The sequence below is a fragment of the Schistocerca piceifrons genome, chromosome 4, assembly GCF_021461385.2.
Source record: "Schistocerca piceifrons isolate TAMUIC-IGC-003096 chromosome 4, iqSchPice1.1, whole genome shotgun sequence".
Classification (NCBI taxonomy): Eukaryota; Metazoa; Arthropoda; class Insecta; order Orthoptera; family Acrididae; genus Schistocerca; species Schistocerca piceifrons.
Window position 1 is genome coordinate 701,579,357 of NC_060141.1, and position 26,083 is coordinate 701,605,439.

The 26,083-nt window shown below is 40.7% G+C and overlaps 1 protein-coding gene across 1 annotated transcript; it reads left to right on the forward strand.

Moving 5' to 3' along the window:
• Window positions 1-2,438: 2,438 nt before the first annotated feature.
• LOC124796119 lies at window positions 2,439-25,756 on the forward strand. Its single transcript, XM_047260209.1, has 3 exons — window positions 2,439-2,560; window positions 2,910-4,390; window positions 25,691-25,756. The coding sequence occupies exons 1-3, from the start codon at window positions 2,521-2,523 to the stop codon at window positions 25,754-25,756; spliced, it is 1,587 nt and encodes a 528-aa protein (XP_047116165.1). The 5' UTR covers window positions 2,439-2,520.
• The last annotated feature ends 327 nt before the right edge of the window (window positions 25,757-26,083 follow it).

Genomic DNA, 26,083 nt, shown 5'->3' on the forward strand with positions numbered 1-26,083 from the left:
GGCACCTACCTCTTAAACCTGAGGTCTCGCCCTTGGCGGCTCAGAATTTCGGTACACAGTTCTTCCTTGAAGACCTTGAAACGTAGGACTTTTCCGATGTTGGAAAAGAGAATGCCTGTTACATCCTGTGATTGCAGAGGATCATTCAGCTTGAAATGCGATCTTGATCGTTGCCAAGCAGTAAGAGTGTGCCATGGCTCTTTTGTGAGAGGGACGCAGCACATGAAACCACTGCGTGCGCACTGCACGGATGCAGGACGCAAGCAGATGTCGGGGCCTCACGGCTTCGTGAGCCGGATTGACTATGTCAGCCACGTAGGCTTCTGCTTTGTCACTTTAACATAGCGGTTCACTTGCTATTCCACAACTATGTTAACGAACTGCAAGTTCTCCGCTCCTTACATCAACTTCTACAAGAAGCTTGTTTCTTTCGTTGACGATGATCTGCAGTTTCCTTTTGCTGTAAGCAATTTTAACGAGTATATTGTACAGTAAATGGAATCTGGAGTATATGGAGGCTATAATCTACCTCCTTCTTTGTGTAACAGAACAGATGCATTATTGTTTCGATTGAGAAAATCTCTTCTTCTGCGCACCTCCTGTACATAATTCTGCTAGTAGCTCTCACAGAAATTTCTCTATTTCACCGTTGTTGTTGAAATTCCATGATCTGTATGAGTCTCTCTTTCTTCGTATGTAAAATGGAGCTATGATCACATTTTGACATTATTTAAGACAGACATTAGTTTCATTATTAACTTGCTGTTTCGCTGATTTATGTGTTGAACTCCACGAACATTAGAAAAAAAGAACCTTCTTGCGGATACGTATTCGAACGAATTTTACTGCAAAATGGATAATGTGCATTGTGCACGTCGTTAATCTCTTCATTAGCTCATCAGTCAGCGTTGTCTGACGATTAATTTATTCCGCCATCTGTTCCCGCATTCGCACAAACTACTTTGGTACACCTTAACTTTATATACAGGATGACTCTCCATGTATATGGGAACGTCGCCTGAAAAATTTACAAACTAAAATATATCCGATGATTTAGCCGATAATGAACATCAAGGTTTTTCTGTTTATGGGAACGAGCTGTAGACATCGTGCGTGGGCGAGGAAGCAGCTGGGCGTGTTATTCGTATGAAATACCAGCGTGGAAGTCATCTTTACTCGTGTACAATTCGTTCCCTCAAGTACCGTGGAATTTATTCCCTAATGCCTTAACGCTGTGACATATTTTCTCGAAGACACTTCGCTCGTAGCGCTACTAGTCGATCCCAGAGAAAGACTAGTGTTAGAAAAGTTGAGACAGTGTTTCGTCTGGGTTGATAGCTGATTCATTTCGCGACCAACAGAATGCATTTAGACAAAACACTGCATAGAAATATTTATAATATAATCTGTTATGATGACAGCGAACGAGTCGTCACCAACGTTGCTGGTGGCCAATGCTAAATACAGACGTATAAATCACAGTAGGTTTGTCAGTAACGTCGATAAGGTGCTGGCTGCATGGTCTAGATCTGCAACGACTAAAGTAATTAGAAGTCGTTGGTAAAAAATAATATATATAGTACTTAACTGGTTGTACAGGATTCTTCTTAGCTGCATACATATAACTATAAACAGATAGCTATTGAGGCCATACGTTACTAAGCGTCTTGTTAGAGGTTGCTTCCTATCAGCTAAAGGACCGCGGTCGATAACTGCAACCCCTAACAAGTGTGGTATCGAACGTTGATACCACATAATCATTTTATCTATGAATTGGTGCTTCATGATCATCTGAACTAGTTTTACTTCTACAGAAGAGTACTCATATCTCAAGTACTATTTCTTTGCATGTAATATGACAGTTTTTGGGTCCCACAGGTATTATCTACCATTTACTTAAATATATATACGCATCTAAAATCGCATAATATAAGCGTGTGATGAGGTTGATCAGTTGTCCGAAAATAATGGCAAGAATGTGGTTGTCGTGCGATTTCCTTACTCCACATACTGGAAAGTGCTCAGTTTGTTTCCAGACAATTTCGAAAATATGTTTTGACATCGATTTCTTTCAGACTTAGATTTCAGTGCCAACATTACTCCCAAGTAGCAGCCTCGTGGCCTCAAAGATTATGGATTTGGGATTAATTATTTCCTTTTATTTTTTATTTTTCTGACATTTGAGGCACTGAGAGCACAAGCGGACTAACCCACACTTTTTGTGAATTTGAGGTATTGACATGTTGTGATAACAGTATACGAGTATTATGCAATGCATGTTGATCTGTTTGTTTATCTGAAGGTTTGTGTAATGTAGCAACGTAAACATTGCTGTTGCACTCAACCGCCGATAGATACCGTTGAGAGCAGGAGTGGACTATGCGTCATAGTCCATTTGCGCTCTATGCTCTCCGTCCACTGCCATTGCGCGTGACGCCGGCGAACGAAAGACTTGTGTATTTAGTGTGGAACAACGTATTGGACCAGTGACCACGTGGACGTGTATTTCAGTTGATCAGCATGGCAGCCCCTGCGAAAAGCGTGGAGGAGCAATTGGAAGGTTAGTTTGTATTGTGTTCCATTCCTTTTTTGCGGATAACATTGTCGATTGTACACTAACGCGTTCATATGCAAACACGTCTAGATGTACCGTATCTCGAATGGTGACTTTGTTCAGAAAATGCAGGTTGTTTTCCATACGAAAACAGAATGACATACAAACAATACTTTATGTATTGCTATTTTGTGTAATCAAGTAACGATCACTTGTAATGTTATGTGTACAACAATGTTTTACCGCCCGCCGAGTTGTGTTGAGCAATTGCTTCGCCTGTGGATACCAATGCACACGTTGACCATTACTGTAGTGTAGTTAATATTACATTGAGGGATGGATATTGTTATTACAGAGATGTTTGCGTCCGATGGGGAAGTGCCGGGAGACGCGAGAGCGAGCACGGCTGCAGCAACAACTGTTCCAGAGGACGTGCCAGAGACGAACGACGATGCCGTGGTACGGAGCCGAGGAAAGAAGCGCCTTAGAAACGAAGATAAATGGCTTCGTAACGTTAGGAAAGAACGGAGAGCTCTAGGTCAAGAGTATGTAAACCGTAAGGGTAACCTTGTACCTCGAAAGGAATTGCGGAAAATCAGCGAGTGTACGTGCCGGTATGAGTGCCACAAACACATCAACGAAGAACAGCAGGAACAAGTGTTCAATGAGTTTTATAATTTAGGCAGCCACGATCTGCAGTCGGCTTTCCTGTTTACCATGATTAAAGTCGTTGATAAAGCACGGTCTTACGTAGGTCAGCAACATTCACGTAGGGAGAAGACGAGATTGTATTACTTGCTCAATTCAAATGGGTCTGAAACGAGGGTGTGCAAAAGATTCTTTCAGAATACTTTAGCCGTATCTGCTGGAAGAATCGATAGGGTACTCAAGAATAAAGGGGAAAAAGCCACCCCTCCTCGTGATGGTAGAGGTAAAGGTGAACCTGGTAATAAAACACCTCGCCACAAAGTTGATGTAGTAAAACGTTTCATAGAAAAATTCCCGGCGTATGAAAGCCATTATGCGTATCATAAAAATAACGGTAGAAAGTATTTAGGACCAGATTTAAATTTATCAGTCATGTATTCACTGTACTGTGCAGAGGAGCAAATGCCCGTTTCTCATTTTATTTTCCGCAAAATTTTTTACGAAAACTTCAATTTGTCATTTCATCCACCAGTGTCCGACTCTTGTCGAACATGTGATGCTTTGCAGGTAAAAATAACAGCTGCCGATAATGATAAGGAGAGGACGGAGTTAATTGCAGAACGTGAATTCCATCAGCAAAAAGCTGAGTATGCACGGGCAGGTTTACATAGTGATACATTGCTTAGCAAATCAGATGGTAACGTTACAGTGATAACATTTGATTTGATGAAAACTTTGCCTACACCGATCATCTCAACTGGAGTTTGCTATTACAAACGTCAGTTGTGGACATATTGCTTTGGCATCCACAATATGCACAATGATGATGTATACATGTTTCTGTGGCATGAATCCATTGCGTCGAGAGGGCCACAAGAAATTGGTTCTTGTTTGCTGTACTTCATACGCAATTTTGTCAGGACTGAAAAACTAATTATGTACTCTGATCAGTGCGGAGGCCAGAATAGAAACATAAAGGTTGCTGTACTGTGCCAATACATTGTCAACAGCTCAGAGTTCTCTGTGAAGGAAATAGACCATAAATTTTTAGTTAGCGGACACTCGTACCTGCCCTGTGATCAGGATTTTGGCTTAGTTCAGAAACGAAAAAAGTATTTTCCTAATATTTACCGTCCTAAACACTGGAATGATGTGGTAGTAAGTGCCAGAAAAAGGAATCCATTCAAGGTAATTAATATGAATGCGGAATGTTTCTTTTCAACAAAACAACTCGAAAGAAACATCACGAATCGAAAAATTTCTTCTGGCAATTGTAAAGTACAATGGTTGAACATACAGTGGCTGCGGTATGAAGCAACCAACAGATTCAAAATATTGTATAAATACTCGAACCAAAACCAAGAGCCATTTCAGGAAATTGATGTGGCCAAACGAACATCCACATGCATCAGCAATCTCGAACTGCTTTATCCTAATGGAAATGTAATTACAGAGGCAAAATAGAAGGATCTGCTAAGTTTGCTTCCGTATGTACCTCCACTTCATCATGATTTCTACAAAACTTTACAAACGTCATCAAATGCTGTAGAAACATTGCCTGTGGATGATTTTGAAATGTAACACAATGCGTAACATTACAGAAACCAATGTAAAATGGTACATGTAATGTGTACAATGTATACTAGTAATGAATACTATTGTCACATGCATCAGCGTACTAACGGACCTGTCATTGAGAATGTTCAACTACTTGGAGCGAAAATGGACTAAGCCACAACAAAACTGCTAATATTCTACTATATAGTACTTTTGTAATTTATCTATGTCAAAATATTGTTCAATAAAACCACAGTTACATCATATGCATGTTACAAGGCTGCAATGTATCACAAACATACATTATTTGTGGGCCCGTATTATGAGACCTGTTTCCTCCATATTGACTTCTCCGGGGTTAGTCCGCTTGTGCTCTCAGTGCCTCATTTAATTTTAATTCTCTTGACTCATCAGTCTTATGACTAATTCGGTGCGGCCCGCCGCGAATTCCTCTGCTATGTCAATCTTTTCATCTCATAGTAGGACTTGCACCCTATGGCCCAATTGATTTGTTGGATGCATGCCAATCACTTTCTTCACCTGTAGTTTGTTCTCTCCACAGCTCCCACAAGTACTGTGGAAGATATTCCCTGATGTCTTAACATATGTCATATCATCCTGTTTATTTTTATTGTCAGTGTTCCCAGTAGGTACCTATCCTCGCCGATTCCGAGGAGAACTTCCTGATTCCTTATCATAGCAGTTTAACTAATTTTCAACGCTCTTCTATTGCACCAAATCTCAAACTCTTTGATTTTCTTCTTTTCCTGTGATCCCACATGCCATATTTCACGGGCGTACTACTCTATGCTGCAAAAGCACAATTTCTGAAACCGTCGGAGGTTCGAGTCCTCCCTCGGGCATGGGTGTGTGGTGTTTTTAGCGTAAGTTAGTTTAGGTTCGAATAAGTAGTGTGTAAGCCTGGGGACTGATGACCTTAGCAGTTTGGTTTTTTAGAAACTTACAACCACCACCACCACACATAACACATTCACTAGAAGCATTATCGTACGCCATGTTAGGTTGCTTTTTTTTTTTTTTCATCTGACTGGTTTGATGCAGCCTACCACCACAAATTGCTCCTGTGTGCCAACTTCTTCATCTTCAGAGTAGCACTTGCAACCTACGTTCTGACATAATTTATGCATGTATTCCAGTCTCTATATTCCTCTACTGTTAGTACCCTCTACATTTCCTTCTGGTACCATGGAAATTATTCCCTGATGCTGTTGTGGAGTTGCCGAGAACAAAAGTGCTTCGATACCAAAGGTGAGCGACCCGTGATCAAACAAAACGAACGGGGAAGGACGGACACGAACAACGAAGGACGACCAAGCAGCACCTAACGAACAACACGCAAATAGCAACGGGGTCACAATCGAAACCTCACGAATCCACAACGTCCACTCCTACACGAAACAATGTAATGTAAACACACAGTCTGTAGGCGAGATGTCGATAGACTTACGCGAATATCAGACTGCCTGCTGAGCTAGAGGCAGGCGCTTAAATACATGATAGAGTACGTCGCTATTGGCCACTTGGACCACGTGCTCCACCGTGGCGCCCTCATATTATACGCGGGCCAAGAGTGCGCGCGCAGCCACAGCTTACGGCGTGGCGGCTTGAGAAACGTCTATTGATAATCGAGGTCGATGCCGTCTGGCACGGATTCGAAACCCGCGGCGCTCGGTACCAGAGATGCCTCAACAGAAGATGATCTGTCATACCACTCCTACTTCTTGTGATGCCATTTTCTTTCCTCGCTGATTATGCGGAGAACCTCCTTATTCTTTACTTTACCAGGACATCTCATTTTCAAAATTCTTCCGTAGCACCACATCTGAAATGCTACGGTTCTCTTCTGTTCTCGTTTCACCACAGTCCATACATTATACGAAAATTCATACATTATACGAAATTTCTTCCTCAAATTAAGGCCTGTGTTTTACGTGTATACTAGGGGACGTAGTGCTAGTTGGCTTTTTATCTCCTTCTTGCTTCCTCCATCGAGGGTTATTTTGCAGCCTAAATACCAGAATTTATCTACTTCATTATCATTTATCCTGATGTTACGTTTCTCGCTGTTACCCTTTCTGCTACTTCTCATTACTTTCGTCTTTCTTCTATTTACGTTCAGTCCATATTCTGTACTCATTAGGCAGTTGATTATATCCAGCGAATCTTGTAACTCTTCTTCACTTTCACTGAGGATAGCAATGTCAGGAACGAATCTTCTCACTGATATCCTTTCACCTTGAGTTTTAATTCCACTCTTGAACCTCTCTTCTATTTTCATCATTCCTTCTTCGATGTGTAGATTTAACAGTAGGGGCGAAAGACTACTTGTTGTCTTACATCATTTTTAATCCGAACACTTGGATCTTTGCCTTCCACTCTTATTGTTCCCTTTTGGCTCTTGTACATGTTGTATATTACCGTCCCTCCCTATAGCTTACCTATATTTTCCTCAGATTTCGAACATGCCATTATAGGTTGTCGGACGCTTCTTCTAGGTCAACAGATCCTATGAACGTATTTTTATTTTTCTTTAGTCTTGCTTCCATTACCAACCGCAATGCCTCTCTGGGCCTTTACCTTTCCCAAAGCAAAACTGCTCGTCATCAAAAACAGTCCTCATTATCTTTTCCATTCTTCTGTATATTATTCTTGTCAGCAACTTGGAATCTTGAGCTGTTAAGATGATCGTGCGATAATTCTCGCACTTGTCAGCTCTTGCAGTACTGGGAAATGTGTGGATGATAGTATTTTAGTTTCCACTTCCCCCAGTGACTTTAGACATTCTCATAGAATTTATTATATTCCTTCCACTTCGTTTGACTTTAAATCTTCGAGAGTTATTTTAAATTCTAATATTGGATACTCTATCTCTTCTAGATCGACTCCTGTTTGTTCTCCTATCCCGTCATCATACAAGTATTCCCATTATAGAGGGCTTCAATGTACTCTTTTCACCTGTTCACTCTCTCCTCTGCATTTAACAGGGTAATTCCCATTGCTCTGTTAATATTACTAACCTTGCTTTTCATTTCACCGAATGTTGTTTTGACTTTCCTATGTCTGAGTCAGTTTTTCCGACAATCATTTCGTTTTTGATTTATTCACGTTTTCCATACAGATGTTTCGTCATATCTTTTCTGCCCTTCTTATTTATTTCATTCCTAAGAGGCTTGCGTTTTTGTACTGCTGAATTTCCCTGGACATTTTTGTACTTACTTCTTTCATCGATCAACTGAAGTGCTTCTTCTGTTACCTACTCCTGTGATTGCCTCTTTTAGAGTTGCCCATTCCTCTTCAACTGAACTGCCTTCTGAGATATTTCTTGTTGCAACACCTTTAGCCTTAGAGCACTTCAAGCGTATCTCTTCAATCTTCTTCACTTTCGTATCCCACTTCTTTGCATAATAATTCTTCTTGGTTAACCTCTTAAATTTCAGTCTACTCTTCATCAGTATTAAATTGTGATCTGTGTGTATATCTGCTCATGAGAACATCTTACAGTCCACTATCTGACTTCGGAATCTCTGCCCAACCATGATGTACAGCTGTTTACAATAAATGTTCGAATAGCCCACCGTGAACTTCAGAGTATGTGTGCACTCTTGGAAGAAAATGCTGTGTTGGTTGTCCCAGTGTTTCCGCTAATTCCCTGATGGGAACATTAGCGTACATGATGCGACCAACCAGTTCATCTCGCGTATTCACCATCATTTGTACAAGTCAGACTATATCCAAGTGTAATGGCGTAAGGTCTGGCGATCTTGGTGGCCAGTTACCTGTACTACCGCGACCAATACAACGATTAGGTTAAGTCCGATTGAGATGTTGCCTCACACGGTTGGTAAAATGAGGAGGGGCTCCGGAATCTTGGAAGAACATTGCAGTCTGTGTAGCGAAAGGAACTTCCTCAAGGCATTCAAGAAAAAAAATAAAAGTTTCCAAAAAATTCAAGTAATTCTGTCCGGTCATCCGCTCTTCTATTATGACTGGAGCTATCAATAAGTTACTGGTCAAGCTACACCGAACACTGATCGAAAACCGAACTCGGAAATTGGTTTCCATTGTAATCGTGTGAATTTTCCTGTAACTATCGACGGTTAATCCATTTCGTTTAAACGTGGCTTCATAAGTGAATGGTATTAATGGAAGCAAATGAGGGCTGTCATTTAACGACTGACAAGTTTCAAGCCGTGAGGCATTGTCGCCAATGTGAAGATTGTGGATGTACTGTATGTGAAATTGGTAGAAGCTTTGCCTGTAATGATCGCCATACACGTCTTCGTGGGACATTCCTACGTGTTGAAAGTTGCCGTGTACTGGGAGTTGTACCACTCTGCAACTCTTCATCTATTTAGCGATGGAAGTTGTGGAACTACTGTACTGTCTCCCTCTCCTCGTGTATGTGCAAAGTTGTGACATCAGTTCCTTTTGACTCTGTTTTTTTTTCAATTTTAACAGTCATACGTTGTTAGATGAAAGGTGAACAGTACAAGAAGTAACAATCCTCTATAAATAATCTCTCCAAATAAAGTTATAGATGGGAAAGAGAGCCCCGTAGTCTGCGCGACTTTACGACGTAATACAAGTAAATCAGATCCACGGACAAAGCTGTGCCACCATCTAATTCTGTCTTTTTATGCTTTCCCCAGTATTTTACATATTTTGGCTAGAACGGTCATTTTCTGTATGTGAACATTTCTTGTGAAAATTACATAGTCTGAAGAGCTTTATGTTGATAATTGCCAACTGGCTCACAAATGAAATCCGAAGCTATTAATTACTTTTCGTGAAAGAAGTTTACACTAACTACTGAAAAACACCTTGTAAGGTCTTTCGAATACTTTCGTCCCACAGTATTAACATAGTTCGCATTGAATAACATTTAAAAGACTGTGCTCTGTTTATCTAACTAGGAATCTCTCAGTCATCAATGGATTAAAGAATTTTTCCCCCTTTTGTATCTTTTCTACTATACTGAAATAGCCGCTGATATCTTGAATCTTTGGCGTTCGCGACTGTCTGAAGGGAAATCGCTTTATTTGGAAACTGATGCACTTTTTGTTGTTGTTGAAACACAGACAAGATCCGAAATACAAAACACAAGACACCAGACACCACAGAGAGGGGGCAAGAAGCAAGAAAGGATGAAACAATTTCTTACATCAGTATATATACTGAAAAACGACACACAAATAATAGCTTCACTTTCTATAGACTTTGCTATTTTCAGTGTTTTTGACACTTTGTGTTTTAATATTAATTTTATGAAGATTAATAAAAAGTTATCTCATGACATACGCTAATTATTCAGATTCGTAATTTCTATTTTCCCTCCGAAATAAAGGAGTGGTTACGCTATACGTTTAGAAGAGAAATGTGAACTAGGAAGAACACTTGTTTCAAGCAATGTGCTGAAAACTCTGGTAAACACTCTACGATCAGAAACTCGATTTTTCGGAAAGCGCCGATGGAATTCTTTGACAGCAGCAGAAGGTAACCATCAGAGATGCCGTAAAAATAGACCGTAGCTCCATATTCTTTATTAGTGTGGATGTGTGACATTTTAGACAGCGCGAGTACAAACACAGTTAACAAGGCATCTCTCTGCTACATCTCGGAAACCTTTCGGGATAGGGTACATTTCCGAATGAAGTTTTTTGTTACAAACGAGCTTTCCTGTCATATCCCAGTGAGCATTCCTCCTGGGACACGGTGTATACTGTTACCACAGGAAATACATCCATTCATGTTCGGTGAAGAGGGAGAAACTATAACAAGGTTGGTTGGTTGTCTTGGGAGGAGGGGACGGAACAGTGACGTCCCATCGGGGGGAGGGAAGGATGGGGAAAGTAGCGGGCTATGCCCTTTCAAAGGAATCATCAAGGCACGTGATTGAAGTGAGTTAGGGAAACCATGGAAAACGTAAATCAATCGTCTCCCGAATGCGAGTCCAGTGCGCTAGCCACCGCGCCACATTGCACCATAAACTACAACAAGAAAAAAGTGTTACGTTGTTCATGTATCCACTGCAAGTTCATATCACTTCATTTCTTAGCGTTTCAACTAGGCACTCATCAGATTCAGAAAGGAATGCAAATCACACTTTAGCATGCAACCACTAACGTTTGTTCACTTAGGGAAGCCACTGGCCACACGCTCGTTATTTGAACACTTTGCAGTGCCGCAGCAGGCTGAGTGAATTATTACGTCAGCCACCAACTTTCACGAATACCTCGCGAAAGTAAAACAGAATTTAGAAATAATTAAGACAAATTACGTAGTGTGCTGAGTGCTAAAAGCCTTTTACACCAAATATGTGTCAAGTGGTCGGTGGGAAAAAGCATTGTGGACGAAAAAGGGCGCAAATGCGGCTGCGAGAGGCCACAGCTTCCGCGCAGGTGGTCGCGTGGAGCGGAGCGGCGGTAATTTGGGTGCAAGCGCGACGTGTGCGGCGCGTAATGGCTGCCCCCCGGCTGCAGGCGCGAGAATTACTTTTTTTTGTGCAAAACGTCACCACTACTGCGTAATGGATTCTCAGTGCTTTGGTGTGCTCTCGTCCAAGCCCCTGCTTTTTGCATTTCGTGCACACTTGTTAAATGACCTCCTCTAGTCGACCATGACAGCAGGGAATTGCCTGCAGCTTGATTGAACGAATGTCTAAATGTAATCAAGTGGCCGAAAGAATTGCAGGTAGCATTCCATCAATTAGAAGTGAATCGAATGCGAGACCCTTTGAGAGTGTGTGTGTAATATCAATCGACTTGGGCTGTTTGCTATACTGCGTTAAATCAGCTAACCTTGCGATCAATTTAGGTAGGAAACATAGGCCTCACAACTCTCTGTGGACACCTACAAATGATACATCACTGCAGCGCTAAGTGTCGATAAATGGGCGCCGAATTTTATTTTTTCGCTTCGTTAGAGGAGATTACATTTGTGACATTACTGGTCAGTCTCAACACTTTTCATTTTGTGAATACCGCCATAAATTTCGCGAGTGTAACTACAGGAATATATTTCTAATAACAGTAAATATGCCTCTTACCTCGTGCGCGTTGACGTAGTCTAACATTGTATTACCGAGTAATCACAGCGGGGAATATACTAGATCGATTTGGTAGATGCCAATTCATTATTCATAAGAAACTTAGTTTTCTTTTTACAAACAACGTGAAACATTAGATCACATATTTCTCTTGATCCAGCATGGTACGAGGGATTTTTCTGTCTCAGAGCCTTATTTTATGCTCATGTTCAACATTTATTTTCTGCAAAAAATTTATTCTTCACACAAATTGACTATCAAAAAAGTCACAACACCAAAAACTAATAAATGTAGTTTAATGAAATTTCGGGAATAAATTTGTCTAGGTTGTGGATTATGCTGGAGATGATGGTGTAAAGCTTTTCTGGCTCATGTCTTTCTGGGAGTTGCATACATTTGGAGGCGAGCATACATTCAAAGGTCAATCATGCTAATTCATCTGTGATCCTCTGGTGTTGATTTATGAATCCCTGGGGATAACCCATCCTTCTGAGTAATCCCTGTCCCCCTCCAAATCCCCCACCACCACTCCTCTGGGAAAAGGGTCACTTTGTCACCCCCTCCCCAGTTCTATTCTGAGCCACTTTACCCCTCCTGGGAAATCCCCCCCCCCCTTCAGCCATCCCATCCCCTAGCCAACTTCCTCACCTCAGAACCCAGAAACTGGCAGGAAAAAGAGTATCTGCTGAGCTGCTGGAGAGGTAGCATATAACGTTGTATCATTATTTGTCTTGAAGTTTGAAAACCGACTACTCTAGTCCACCAGAGGGTGCTCTAAAATTTGTTACAGCTGCCCCCAACTGCCCTCACTTTCTCCTGCCCTTACCCCAAATAGCGAATTATGAAAGGAAAACTTTGTCCATGTTGAACTGCTTGAGAGGGAGGACATAAGGTACTGTCTACATTTATTTAAATGTGGATTGTCATTCAGCTGCCTCCCATCCCCCAACTGTGAAGGGTGGTACATTGAAACATTGTTTATTTATTTAAACATTAATTAAATAAATTAATTAAATTGGTGGGCAATGCTAGGATAAGGTTCTCTTCATTTCAGTGGGAAAAGAATTACAGCACATGATGCAGGGGGGAGTTGGCACAATTGCAGTATCAAATATGCCTGGAAATAGTACTTTATACTACCCCATCAAAATAGCCTGCGCATATAGATGCGCAGCCTAATGTGCTGCTTCCTGAATGGGAAGACGTGTCAGTCCTCAGCAGGAGTCCGCCCGGCAGATTAGTGTCGAGGTGGGGTGGGCAGTCTTTGGAAAGCTTTTCAAGCATTTTTCCATCTGCCTCAGCGAAAGCAGGCTGGTTCCCCTTGTTACACCTCAGTTACACTATGTCAGCGATTGCTGTGCAAACACTGTCTCCATGAATGCATACACCATAATTACTCTACCACGCAAACTACCTTTTGGGGTTAAACTCATGAGACATTCCCGGGTGAAGGGGGTGGGGGGGTCCACTGGAGGCTGAACTGCACAATAACCCTGGGTTCATTATTGTGGGGTGGCAGTGGGGTGAGTTGAATTTTGTAGCCCGATGTGGGGTTGTGAATCACTGAGGGCTACGGTGGGAATGAAGCTTCTCTGTGCTTTCTAGGTCCCCAGTACAATAGACACTCAATATAGATCACATAAAATTAATCCTCTAAAGATTTAGAGGAGTCAAGTAAATCGGTTAAAATATTAAGCAGCACATTAAGATAAAATTTTCACATAAAAACCGAAGAACAGAAACAACACATGCAACTGCTTCTGTTGTTGCTCGGTCACCATACTGGCTAGTTCACTACTGAGCCATCCACAGGGTGCTATGACAGCCACTGTGGGGACTAGGCACCACATCTGTGGGCAAGAGTCGACTAGCTGGAAACATGCCTTGCACCACCAGTCTGGTGTGGCTAAGCTGCAGCTTCTAGATGGCCACTGCTTGCAGACACTCTGAGACAAGTAGGCACAGCTTTGCAATTCTACACTGACTTACACTCCCCAGAATAAAAAATCCATTTTACCCATTCCATAATAGAGGTGTTATTGTCACTACACCTCCAAATTCTCATCCAAAACCTAGATTCCTCTCTTATATACGAATTACTTACAAAGACCGAAAAAATTTGACCTTATATGCTTTTTTGCGCTAACGTATCGTTACATATGTTGAAAATCCATTACAACAGTATGGTATAGGTTATATTTCATTCAGGTATTTTCTCATCTAGTAAGATACTCTGTTCTTACAGCCTAATATCTGTTACATCCTCCATCACAACGACTAGAATATTAAACTCATTTTGGCTCGTGAGCGAGTGCTGAGAGAATGCTCTGTCACAGGATTCTTCCTCACCTTCAAACCCTTTTAACGCTTTGTCATTTAAAGTAGCAGCACAGAGGAGTTGTAAACATCAAGTTAATACTACATACCACTGTATAAATTCGGTAATATAGCTCTCTGTGTGGGTGGGAGATCGAAATTCCATTAAAAGTTCTCGCCACAGCGAGAAAAGCTCCAATTCGTGAAGTCTACCTGTGCTACTCTCGCCCTCACTTCCATTCTCCTGGCAGAACATAATTGGCATCAAATTGATGGACTAATTAATTAAATTAATCTTGAGAATCCCTTTGTATGGTGAGTAATTTTTCCCTGCAGTCGGACTACGTTCGCCAGTAACAATTATAGATGCTTCCGTGACATCTCAAGGGGTTCCCATATGCCAGGTAGTCACTTTCTCCAACGCAAAATGGGTGGCAACAGACATAAAACAGCTGAAGATATTCAACACTAATTACGTTCTTGTTATGCTGGTGGAAGTAAGACATTTAGAAATCCGGCATATTGCTCCAGAACTAATCCTGCTGTGACCTGTCGGTCTGTGGGGTCAGTACCATTAGTTACAAGACTTTATACCTCCACCCATCACTGCCTAGGCAGAGAGCGATCACAATGAGAAAAATAGCACACTAACTTACAAGAGGAAATTCGCAATCATGCAGAGTATACATGGACTGCAGAAAGAAAATCAGAAGCACAACACCTACAACTTATTAATACTGCATGACTGTCTACAAATATCTCCCTGTACACATCCAAACCTCCTTGATTGTATTCTTATGATTACTGCAGTACAAATACAACAGTTTAATGTTGTCAGAGTCTCCATTGACAGTATCTGTCTCTGTGTCTGCTCGTCATTTTAATAAGAGCCAGTGATAAAACTACGATCCATAAAAAATTTGCCAACTTCACCTGGTGGAGAACTGGATGAAAGTTTGTTGCATCTCTGTCATCCGATGTATCGAAAGCAAATACTGTCTAAATGTTGAAATCGAGCATATGTGGTGACTCCACAGACCTGTGTAAAGTATTGTCGCCTCTACTGGAGGAAGGCTATATCCCACAGTCAACAACCATAGATGGATCTTATGTTGTTGTTTCATAATCAGTTTGATCTTTTTTTCTGTAACGTATCAAGCAGTGTATGACTACAGCCCCATATATAACCACTAATTTTGTTTTCCAACCATGACTCTGAACTCTGTATTAGGTTATAATCAACATTAACACGTTTCGACCCATTGGATGTAACAGAACGCTGGACACTGCATGATGTAAGGTAAGTTGCTCCCTCCGCACACAGAATGGTTGAAATAAAAGACAGCGAGTGTTTCTCACTGACAAAAATGGGAAACATTTCAGCATGTGGATACTGGATGCGTTTGGAACATTGTGAAGCATTTCCAAACAGCTGCCTGAATGTGCTGACCTCTGCATTTAATCTCATTTCCCTCAGAGATCCACAGTGATGGGTTAGCAAATGTCTTGGTGTTCCATTCTGAAAGAGACAAAGGGCACTGATTCCTCATGCTGATGGTACATATTGTACCCAGGTATACAATCACTGTTTTGGTGTCCTAGGTGGTTTTCATCCTGACCTCCAAATCCTTGGGCAAGACGTCTTTTATTTTCATGGCTTACAGTGCATATCTGTGTGGAACAGGAGGCTAATCTGCAGGACTTAAACAAAAGAGTGCAGATGGAATGCACCATCAGTTGTCAGTCCCACCGGTGAAGGAATAGTACGATTTTCATACACCTAGGCGATTATATAAGTATACTCATTCCTCCATATTTTGTCGTATTTTCGACAGTTTTGAGTGTTTTCCATCAATATTTTTCTCGAATTTTACCACATTTTCTGTAATTTCAACGTATTTTACCGTTACTTGAGTTCCAAACCATCACTCTCGATGTCTTGTCACGTCACTAAACGTCTCATCACGTCGATCTCGTGATGCTCTTAGCCAGTGACATTGCAGCCAGCATGCTTCTCAGTTTCTGTATCATTGCTAAACCACCCTCTCCATTCCTTTGGGAATACTGTTACACTACCTACATCACCCGACACAAATAATGTTTCATAGTGTACGAAATAGCCATCAAGAGAGTGGAGGTGCAAAAACTACGTTTCTTACCCGAAAATCATTTTAAATTCGGTAAGATTTTACCACAATTTGCTAACTGTCGTTATGTGGATGGAAGTCACAAGGAAGGTGTATAGAGACCATTGTTCATATCACATTATGGTTCAGAAATAATGCTATGCTCACATCAGTCCTGTAAATTGATCTTCAGTAACGTCGATGAAACAACGACATCTTTTGAGGAACTACACAAATGAATAGTAGTGGTGTTTGACATCTGAATTTACACGCCATGCTGCACTAACTCCATGAACAGAACACAGTTTCTTCCACACACAACATCTGTCGAGCAAATGTGTGCACAGGGACTATAGTACCTTACTAACTCCCGTCACTGACTTAGAATAACAGTAGTTATGAAACTGAAGACTCGATTTACGTCCAAGATTTGGTATGGAAATGGAGTACTTCACTTAAATCATTATTTGTCTACAACAGCATTCTGAAATATGTTTTTCATTAGTTTGGTGGTCATGATTAATCACTCACACGTTGGAAATCATCTGCTGATTGTGGCATGTTCTTGTTAGCCATTGCATGCAGATAAACCTCTAAGTTACACAAAGTGAGCTGAACACAGGTTATATCACACTACTGATACAGCCCAAGAGAACAATGAGAAAATTGAAAAGAATTTGCGATAGGTAATATGCCACAATATCTCGCTCTCTAGTAGAGCACACCATCAATCTATCATTGAATTCTCCCTCAATACAGCTCCTCTCAACCGATTAGCACATCTATTTACTATCATCCTTTAACGTTGATGAATGTCAATTCAGAGGCAGATTGTTTTCTTTTCTAGGAAAGGAGCTAAGACAACTATCAAATTGCATACACTCCTATTAACCCAGTAGGCATGTTCTAGAATGACGTTAAAAACATACAGCCATGTTGTGTGAGGTTTTTGTTAGCTGACACCACGTGGTTGTGATTTCTAGAGAGTACAGGGAAGCACATTGTAAATACTGTTTATTAGATTTTAAAACAAACAGTTTTGCACAGGGTGAAACATGCAATCAGTAGTTGTATATTGCAGTTCCCAAGCTGCTAATACAGTGCTCTCTAGCTAATAAGGTTGTAAAATTTATCATAGTCACATGTCTGGACACTTAGAAAAATCTGTAAGTTGGTTTCCGATAACTTTGGGGTCACACCAGGGCTTGTGATCCGACATATACATTACGTTCGGTGTTGTTGACGTCTTCAGTCCAGAGACTGGTTTGATGCAGCTATCGATGGTACTCTAGTCTGTGCAAGCTTCTTCATCTCCGAGTAACTACTGCAACTTACATCCTTCTGAATCAGTTTAGTATATTCATGCCTTGGTCCCCCACTCCGATTTGTATCCTCCACGCTTCCCTCTGATGCTAAATGTATGATCTCTTGATATCTCAGAAAGTGTCTTACCAACCGATATGTTCTTCTAGTCAAATTGTGCCACAAAATCATCTTCTCCGCAGTTCTGCTCAGTACCTCCTCATTAGTTATTTGATCTACCCATCTAATCTACAGCATTCTTCTGTAGCACCACATTTCGAAAGCTTTTATTCTCTTCTTGTCTAAAGGATTTATTGTCCAAGTTTCACTTCCATACATGCCTACACTCCATACAAATACTTTCAGAATAGATTTCTTCACACTTTAATCTATACTCGATGTTAACAAATTTCTCTTCTTCAGAAACGCTTTCCTTGCCATTGCTACTCTAGATTTTCTATCCTCTCTACTTCGACCATCATCAGTTAGTTTAGTCCCCAAATAGCAAAACTCATCTACTACTTTAAGTGTCTCATTTCCTAAGTTAATTCCCTCAGCATCACCTGATTTACTTCGGCTGCATTCCATTATCCTCGCTTTCGTTATGTTGATGTTCATCTTATATCCTCCTTTCAAGACACTGTCCATTCCGTTCAATTGCTCTTCCAGGTCCTTTGCTGTCTCTGGCCGAATTACAATGTCACCGGCAAAACCTCGAAGTTTTTACTTCGCCATCATGGATTTTAATTTCTACTTTTTTTTTAATCCCTTTCCTACTCTCTCAATATACAGATTGAATAAAATCGGAGATAGGCTACACCCCTGTCTCACTTCCTTGTCAATCACTGCTTCGCTTTCGTGCCCCTCGACTCTTATAACTGCCATCTAGTTTCTGTAAAAATTGTAAAAATCCTTACGCTACCTATATTTGACCCCTGCCACCTTCAGAATTTGAACGAGAGTATTCTAATCAACATTGTCAAAAGCTTTCTCTACGTCTGTACATGCTCGAAACGTAGGTTTGCTTTTCCTTAATCTATCTTCTGAGATACGTCGTAGGATCAGTATTACCTCACGTGTTCCAACGTTTCTACAGAATCCAAAGTTTCCCAAGGTCGGCTTCTACCAGATTTCCCATTCGTCTGTAAAAAGTTCGTGCTAGTATTTTGCAGCCACGACTTGGTAAATCGATAGTTCGGTAATTTTCACACCTGTCACACTTGCGTTCTTTGGGAATTACAATTATTACATCTTACTCACCAGATAGTAGAGTTATTCAGCGCTGGCTCTCCCAGGGCTATCAGTGGTCCTAATGGAATGTTGTCTATTCCCTGGGCCTTGTTTCGACTAAGGTCTTACGGTCGGTATAGGGTTAGAAGGTGGATCCACCACACGTTATCACTGGGGTAAGATGGCTGAATAGCAAACTAACCAGTACCCTGGTCGAGCAGTGGCAGAAGCGGACATGAGTGTTGCGTGTATTCACCGATTTTTGAGTGGAAATTTCATTGTAAGGTGATGGTCCGGGTCTTAGGCGATCTATTTGACTCCTATAAGTTGTTAAACAATTAATTTGATCAAGTAGTGGAAATGGATTACTTCCATCCATTTTTGATACCACATTTGTGCCAGCTTCCACCTTTGTCCTGTGGCGTCTTAGGAGTGTGTTATTTTTCCCACCCGTATAAATAGAATCGCAGCCCAGCATTTCCAAAAATTTAATTAATTAATTTTATTAATGCTCCAGTAAATAATAGATATACTGCTCGAAAGTATCTCATATTTCGTGCCATGACGCTTCCCAGTCTGGCAGCTCAACACACGCTGAGCGTTACCCAGAAATTTACAAGTGGGGGGGGGGGGGGGGAGGCAGCTGTAGGACGATCGAAATATGCATAAATAAAGGCTGTACCTTACATCCTCCCTCTCCAGCAGCTCATCACAGACTGAGTCTTTCTCCTGCCAATTGACAAGTTGGGGTGGTGAGGTGGAAAGTGGGACAGGTAGGTACAGGTGAAGGACAGTTTCAAGTATTCTCTTGTGGCGGTATTGTGGGATAGAGCAGTTAGTCTTCTAAATTCGAGGAGAATGTACACAAAGGAATCAGAAATAGTGAGGGAAAGGAGTGGCGGAGAGTGGAAGAGAATCCAACACCCCAAAAATAATAAAATACTTTATGTCCTTCCTCTCCAGCATCTGCGCACAGACGGAGTCTTCTTCCCACTAATTTCAAGAGTGGTGGTGAAAGGGGGGGGGGGGTGAGGGAGGGGAGTGGTGAACAGGGGTGGCGGGATTTCCCAGGACAGGGAAAAGTGGCTGTGATGAGGGTGTGACAGAAAACTGTCCATTTTCCAGGAGGGGTAGTGACGGACGAGGTGGAGGGGAAGGGTGGGTGGCTTCTCAGAGACAGATCATCCCCAAGGGTCATAAATTATCCCCAGCGTATCACAAATTAATGAGCATAACTATATGTTAAGAGGTGAGGGAGGGGAATGATTTTCCTCTGAATCCTTTCTTGTGATTGAACTCAACCTACTCAAACATAAAGTGCCACAACCCACACTACTGCAATAGTTTTGTCGTCTGATGATGCTCCATAAGTGCTCGATTGGAGGCAAGTCTGGTAAGCGAGAAGGGCAGCGTTATCATTATGGAGAACACCCCCAGTTATGCGGTTCATGTATGGCAGCACAGCAGGTCGAATCACCAGACTGACATACAAATTTTTCACTCATGTGCGTGGGATAACCATGAGAGTACTTCTGCTATGATATAAAATCACAACCCAGACTATAGCTCAGAGTGTACATCCAGTGTGTCTAGCACGCAGACAAGTTTGTTGTTGGCCCTCAACCGGCCTCCTTCTAACCAACACAGGTCCATCGTTGCCACCGAGGTAGAAACAGCTCACATCAAAAAGCTCTAAAGACCTCCAGCCTGCCGTCCAATGATCTCTCGGTAGACATGACTGTTGTCTTAAATGGCGGTGTCTAGAGTCAGTAGAATGCACGCTACAGCACGTCTGGCTCGGTGTTGTCCTTAAAGTAATTGATTTTATAACAGTTTCTTGTGTCACTGTGGTGCCAGTTGCTGCACAAATTGCCGCAGTAGATTCTGTACTATACATCAGAGCCATGCTCTGAACACGATGGTCTTTCCTCTCAGTAGCCGTCCGGAGACCAAACTTGTAGTGACCGTACATTATCATGACCACCAGTGCCAGCTATCACGTACAGCGGCAACATTTCTGCCACATCCTTCTGCTGTATCGCAGAAGGAATATCCAGGTCCTCGGAGTAGTATTACACGATCTCGTTCAAAATGTTGATAATGGCATTCTTCACTGACGTCAACGCACCTCGTCTCGTCTCAAACTAGCGGTCACGACCGATACATCGTGTACTTCCTGCCAACCTTATTTGCACGCTCATAGTGGCCCTACTGGCGCCACTCTTACGCAACTGTCACGAAATGTTAATAGATATCTCTTTCACATATATAAATACACTTAAGAACATTCGTTTATGTCGCACAACTCCTTGGTGTTGGATATACTTTTTCGCATGTTTAACTTTTTGCATACAAAAGTACACAGTGTAAATACAATATTAATTACTTTTGACCGGTAAACTCATATGCATATGGCGAAGAAGACTGTTGCCTGAATACCTGTGCGCGGGTTACGCAACTAAACGTTTCGCACGATTGAATGTGAAGTATAGATTTGCAATCAAAATTAAACATATTTGTATTATCAGAATTAAATTCTGTATCCTGTGAACGTAAAAACTAAAATTTACTGTAGTGCATTTGAAACTGGCGGCAACTTGAAAACGTAGGCACGGGAAATAGATCTATCTTTTTCCCTTTAAATATAAATAGATAACAAACATTTTGAAAAATGATTTTGAAGGGTCAAGCCAAAATCATAAGTACCTGCTTTATTAAATCCTAAACGGCATGCAACTTAACCGACCAATTTTTTGTAATCATGCAGACCACTTCAACAAACTTTAATTTATCCATTTTAGTGGCTGCTGAGTTCCGTGTCTGTGGATGAAATACAGCAACCAGGCACTTTGCGATTGTCTCTTTGATTTATTTATTAAAATCATTAACAAACGTTTATCCAGAAATATGCATGAGGTTTTAAGTTCGATTTTTATTTATACAACTTTAAAATTTTTCAACTTACCATTAGTATGCTATTTCTGGGCCGTACAGTAGGATCATAGTTTCTAAAATCGCGGGTGAGCCTAAGCGGCAATTGTACCCTCGACGCTGTTCTGCAAGGAACGCCGATCCGAACGCTTGAGGCGATTGTCGACCCTTTTCGAGGCGAATGAGTAAGTTGTGGGCCAGATAACGACTCCTATCACTTACATGTTACGCAGGTCACCCTTCAATCCGCCGTTAGAACTGAAGCACATTTGATCGTTAGTAATATAAACGACTTTTAGAGCTGAAAACTTTTGTTGTGAGGCATAAAGCCAAATTAACGAATTCGTTACTTCAGTGTTGTCTGTGTACCGACTCTAAGGCGTATCTGAATCAAACTGTTGTCAACATGATATTTGTACACATCAGCAATAACTTAAATAACGTTACTTGACAGTTGTGGCTTGCGGTCAAAAATATCCAGTGTACCGTTCATCACAGCTTCCTACTATTTAGACCAACTTCTAGAACAGTAATCGTACTGCGGCTTGTCATTCAACTCTTCTGATAAAGTGTGGCCATAACTGGTTTTTCATCTCGCATTTACCTAAAACATATACTTGAGACATCTGGTGGGCAAATGCAACAGTTACATCGATATATTCTTCGGCCTAGAACGTTACGATAGCTTTACGGAGAAAGAGATATCGATCGGAAGCGCAAACCACCCAGGCGCCAAGAGTGGCGATAGGGAGCACATGCTCTCTTCCATTGAAACATGGTTTTCAGGTGTAAAGAATACTTTCCCTAGAAAATCCCTTTGATCACATATTCGTAAGACTATAAGAAGTCAAAATAGGCAAAGAAAACGATTTTTTGAAACCTCGAGACCGGAAATCCCGCTTAAGAGCTACGAGCACTTGCTCATCTTCGCTATTGTGAAAGTCATCTACTGAACAAGAACTCATAGCTCTTAAGATATACATTTTAGAGGCCATGTTTAACGGACAATTTTTCTTCTTTTCGTCCGTACTACCTTCCCCGAATATACAGAAAGCAGAAACCTTGCCCTATAACATATTTGTTTCACAATATCGAAGTGCTGCTCTTATGCTGACGCCATATCGTGACAATTTTAAAGTGGGTAGTGTTTTTAGCTATGGTTGCGCAACATACCAGCAGATGTCGGACGTGAACTACCACTACCAACTATAGCGAACAATTGCGCTACAGACGTTACCAAATGCTTTGTGTACTACAATTTTCTTTGTGTTGTGAATTTCTTTTTGTGCTTATTTAGAAATGAGTGAAGAGGCTAATATGCTAATATTGGCGCATTAAAGGACTCGAATGCGACTCTCACCTCATCAAAAGAAACCAGCGACCTCTATTATCGCTATGTCAGTTCTGCTTTCGTGGAAACACAGAACGCGGACTAGGATGGCACCCCTACCAGAGGGTGGCGGGGCTTATTCCTCCGCGCATCGCTCCTTCCCCTCATTTGTGCATTTTAGAGCTCATGTTTACTGGAGTTTTTCCCTTCAAATGATCGTTCGCGACATATCCCTGAATACTGAAAATTCCCCCTGGAACACGCTGTATTACAAACGTATTTTGCTTAAGAAGGTTACTTACAGTTTACTTACGGATTTTGCTGCTGCTTTTTGCAAAATTTGTACACAACATGATTTTCTTCATCTCTATGTAACAACCATAGGCAGTGAATCTTGTCAATTAACAGTGATAAAGGATCAAAGACATGAGTGGAATAAAACTTCATCTGCGATATTAATACTTTTCAATGACGTTTAAAATTTCTCGCTTAGTTTTTTTTTTTTTTATATAGAACAAATGAGATTCTTATAGACTACAATATCGCTCTATCGCATTCTGGCATTAAAGCAGACTGATCCAAGTGTATGCTCTAGAGCTAAGTGGTTCATTGTTATTGTAAAGCTGAATCCTTCAAATTAATAAGGTGTTAGTATAAAGTTGTATTTATTAATCATGTGTAAGACGGATCATGACCCAAACTAAATTCAGTAGTCCTAAAGCTTTAATTTATTTTATTTATTGCTAATTTAGCCTCACCAGATTACTGATTTAAGGTCCTCTTTTAGTGTCAGAACAGGAACAACACCTACCAAAAACATTACGTACAGTTATTATAATAAAACTTTATATTATTAACAAATTGTAACCGACAATAATAGTAATTATAATAACAGTAATAAAATAATAACAACAGAGGACATTAAGAACGATATTAAATATTGTAGAACAAAAGCAAACAAAAGCAAAATCGTGCTTTTCATTTATTTATGATATTAAATAGCTTAACACATTTTAAGCCTTGTTTGATACTATCAGAAGTGGACAGAATAATGAAAGCGGAGAACATTGACATGAAAATGTTAATAGCTGTTAGGAAAGAACAGGATTTCAATAGAGAACTCTGTAGATTAAGGGGAGGGAAAAGCGTTTGAGGGGAGGGATGCTTGGCGAGTATAAGCTGCAGATAATTATATGAAAGTTAGACTACGAGCTGTCTTTTGCAGATTGTAGGGTTTTAATTTCTCCTATTTGTTGAGGGATATTGTTCCGTAGTCGGATTCCCGATACAGAAAATGATTTACAGAACATGGCAGTGTTACATAGTTTTACAGAGAGGATTTTACTTCACTCAGAATGAGTATTTGTGTTCAAACAGCTGTGCAAGAGTTGAAGAAAGATAAGAGGGAGTGCAATGATTAAGGAGACGACAGAGAAAACAGTGGATATGATAATCTGTACGCGTAAGGCCACGTAGCCGTGAAAATAGTTCGTAGACAGGAATGATACAATTAAAATACCACACATTACAAATATATCGAAAATAAGCATTCATTACCAATCCAGCCCTCGTGAGCTCTCATACGAAAGTATCACTATAGTCTGTAGTGGGAAGTATTAGTGGCTCCGCGAGATTCCTTTTAAGGTCGAGAGAAAATATTTTTTACTTTACTGTTTGGAATGACGTTTTAGCGCCACTAAAGTGCAGAACATGTCCGAATATTTCCTGCCAAGAAGGAAGCAACGACAAAGAGACATGAAGTAGAACAATTATTTATTTCCAGCGAAGTCCGATTGTTTTCATCCTGAATGTTAAATCAGAGACCACGACAAGAAGAACATGATACTTAACTGTGTTAGTATTCGAAAGTGCCTTGCGTCGTTCTCACCATTTGCGTTTTTTCCCGACTTTCAACAACTAGTTTTCTCCATTACCTGTGTTTGATATCTTTGTTCTCTACTTTATATCTGTAAGATTCAACACAAAACTCTTCAGGAAGTTTTGTTGTGTCTTCACTTTTATTTTACTTTCTTTGCATTCACTTCGATAAACTGAAGCCACAGCGTGATCCATGTCATTCCAGATAAGTAACACGACTGAGTTGTCTTACTGGTGCGTTGTTAACCACTCTTTCCATGCTTAAGGGGTACTGTCTCACACAAATCACAGCTTTTTGTGTCTTTGTCTTAAGAGTCACGGTTGTCCTACTTACAAAAAAATTTACTAACAAGATTAATTTATTTCTTCTAAGTCATACTCCTTTTTTATTATGATTAGACGAAATCTGCATGCTGAAAAACAATGACAGCAGTCTCCACGTCTATTCAGACACCTACAGCAAATTTAATATTTTATTCACACAATTAATGGCGTATTGTACCATTTTCCAAGAACGAGAAAATATTTCTAGTTAGGCAGTCAATTCCCAGCCTACAATGACTTTATATAGGGTGTAATGCATTTCGGTTTTCGTTCTGATGCGTAGGCTTGGATGAAATCTCCACTACTCTCAACTGTATTGAAACCCACAGAACACTTTAAACTAGTATTGTCATAAAAAATAAATAAAAATCATTTCCTCTTATAGTCTTAGCCTTTTTAAATGCGTGTAATATTCATAACATTTTCAGGAACCAATTCACAACCTTCATATTTCTCTCGTGATAATCGCGTGGGCTATGCTTTCAAATCTGTGATTCGTATCTCCTGTCCATTTAATTATTGTCCCGAAAAGTTGCTTCGAAGCAACGAAGTTGGAGACTTACGTTCATTTGCACAAACGTCTCCCCTGTGTTAGTTGTTTTTTGTTTAGTGTACTGTCCCGCTAAGGCCTGGACAAGGTAACTTACGCTAAAGCGCCATTAATACCTAATTTCGTTATCATCTGTGGACCATTTCAGCACGATTCTCAGCTTCTTGTTTCAATTTAAATTAAGGTATCATACCACCTCAAAATAAGACTTATATTGTTGCTAAACACAATAATTAGTGATGTACGAGGTACTGTTCAAAATTTCCGAGAA

Bases quoted from the DNA above. Each gene is read 5' to 3' on its own strand.
- LOC124796119 (XM_047260209.1), top strand. From the start codon at position 2,521: ATGGCAGCCCCTGCGAAAAGCGTGGAGGAGCAATTGGAAG. The intron at 2,561-2,909 runs GTTAGTTTGTAT...TTGTTATTACAG, and splicing joins CGTGGAGGAGCAATTGGAAG to AGATGTTTGCGTCCGATGGG. The intron at 4,391-25,690 runs GTAATTAATATG...TAACATTTTCAG, and splicing joins GAAAAAGGAATCCATTCAAG to GAACCAATTCACAACCTTCA.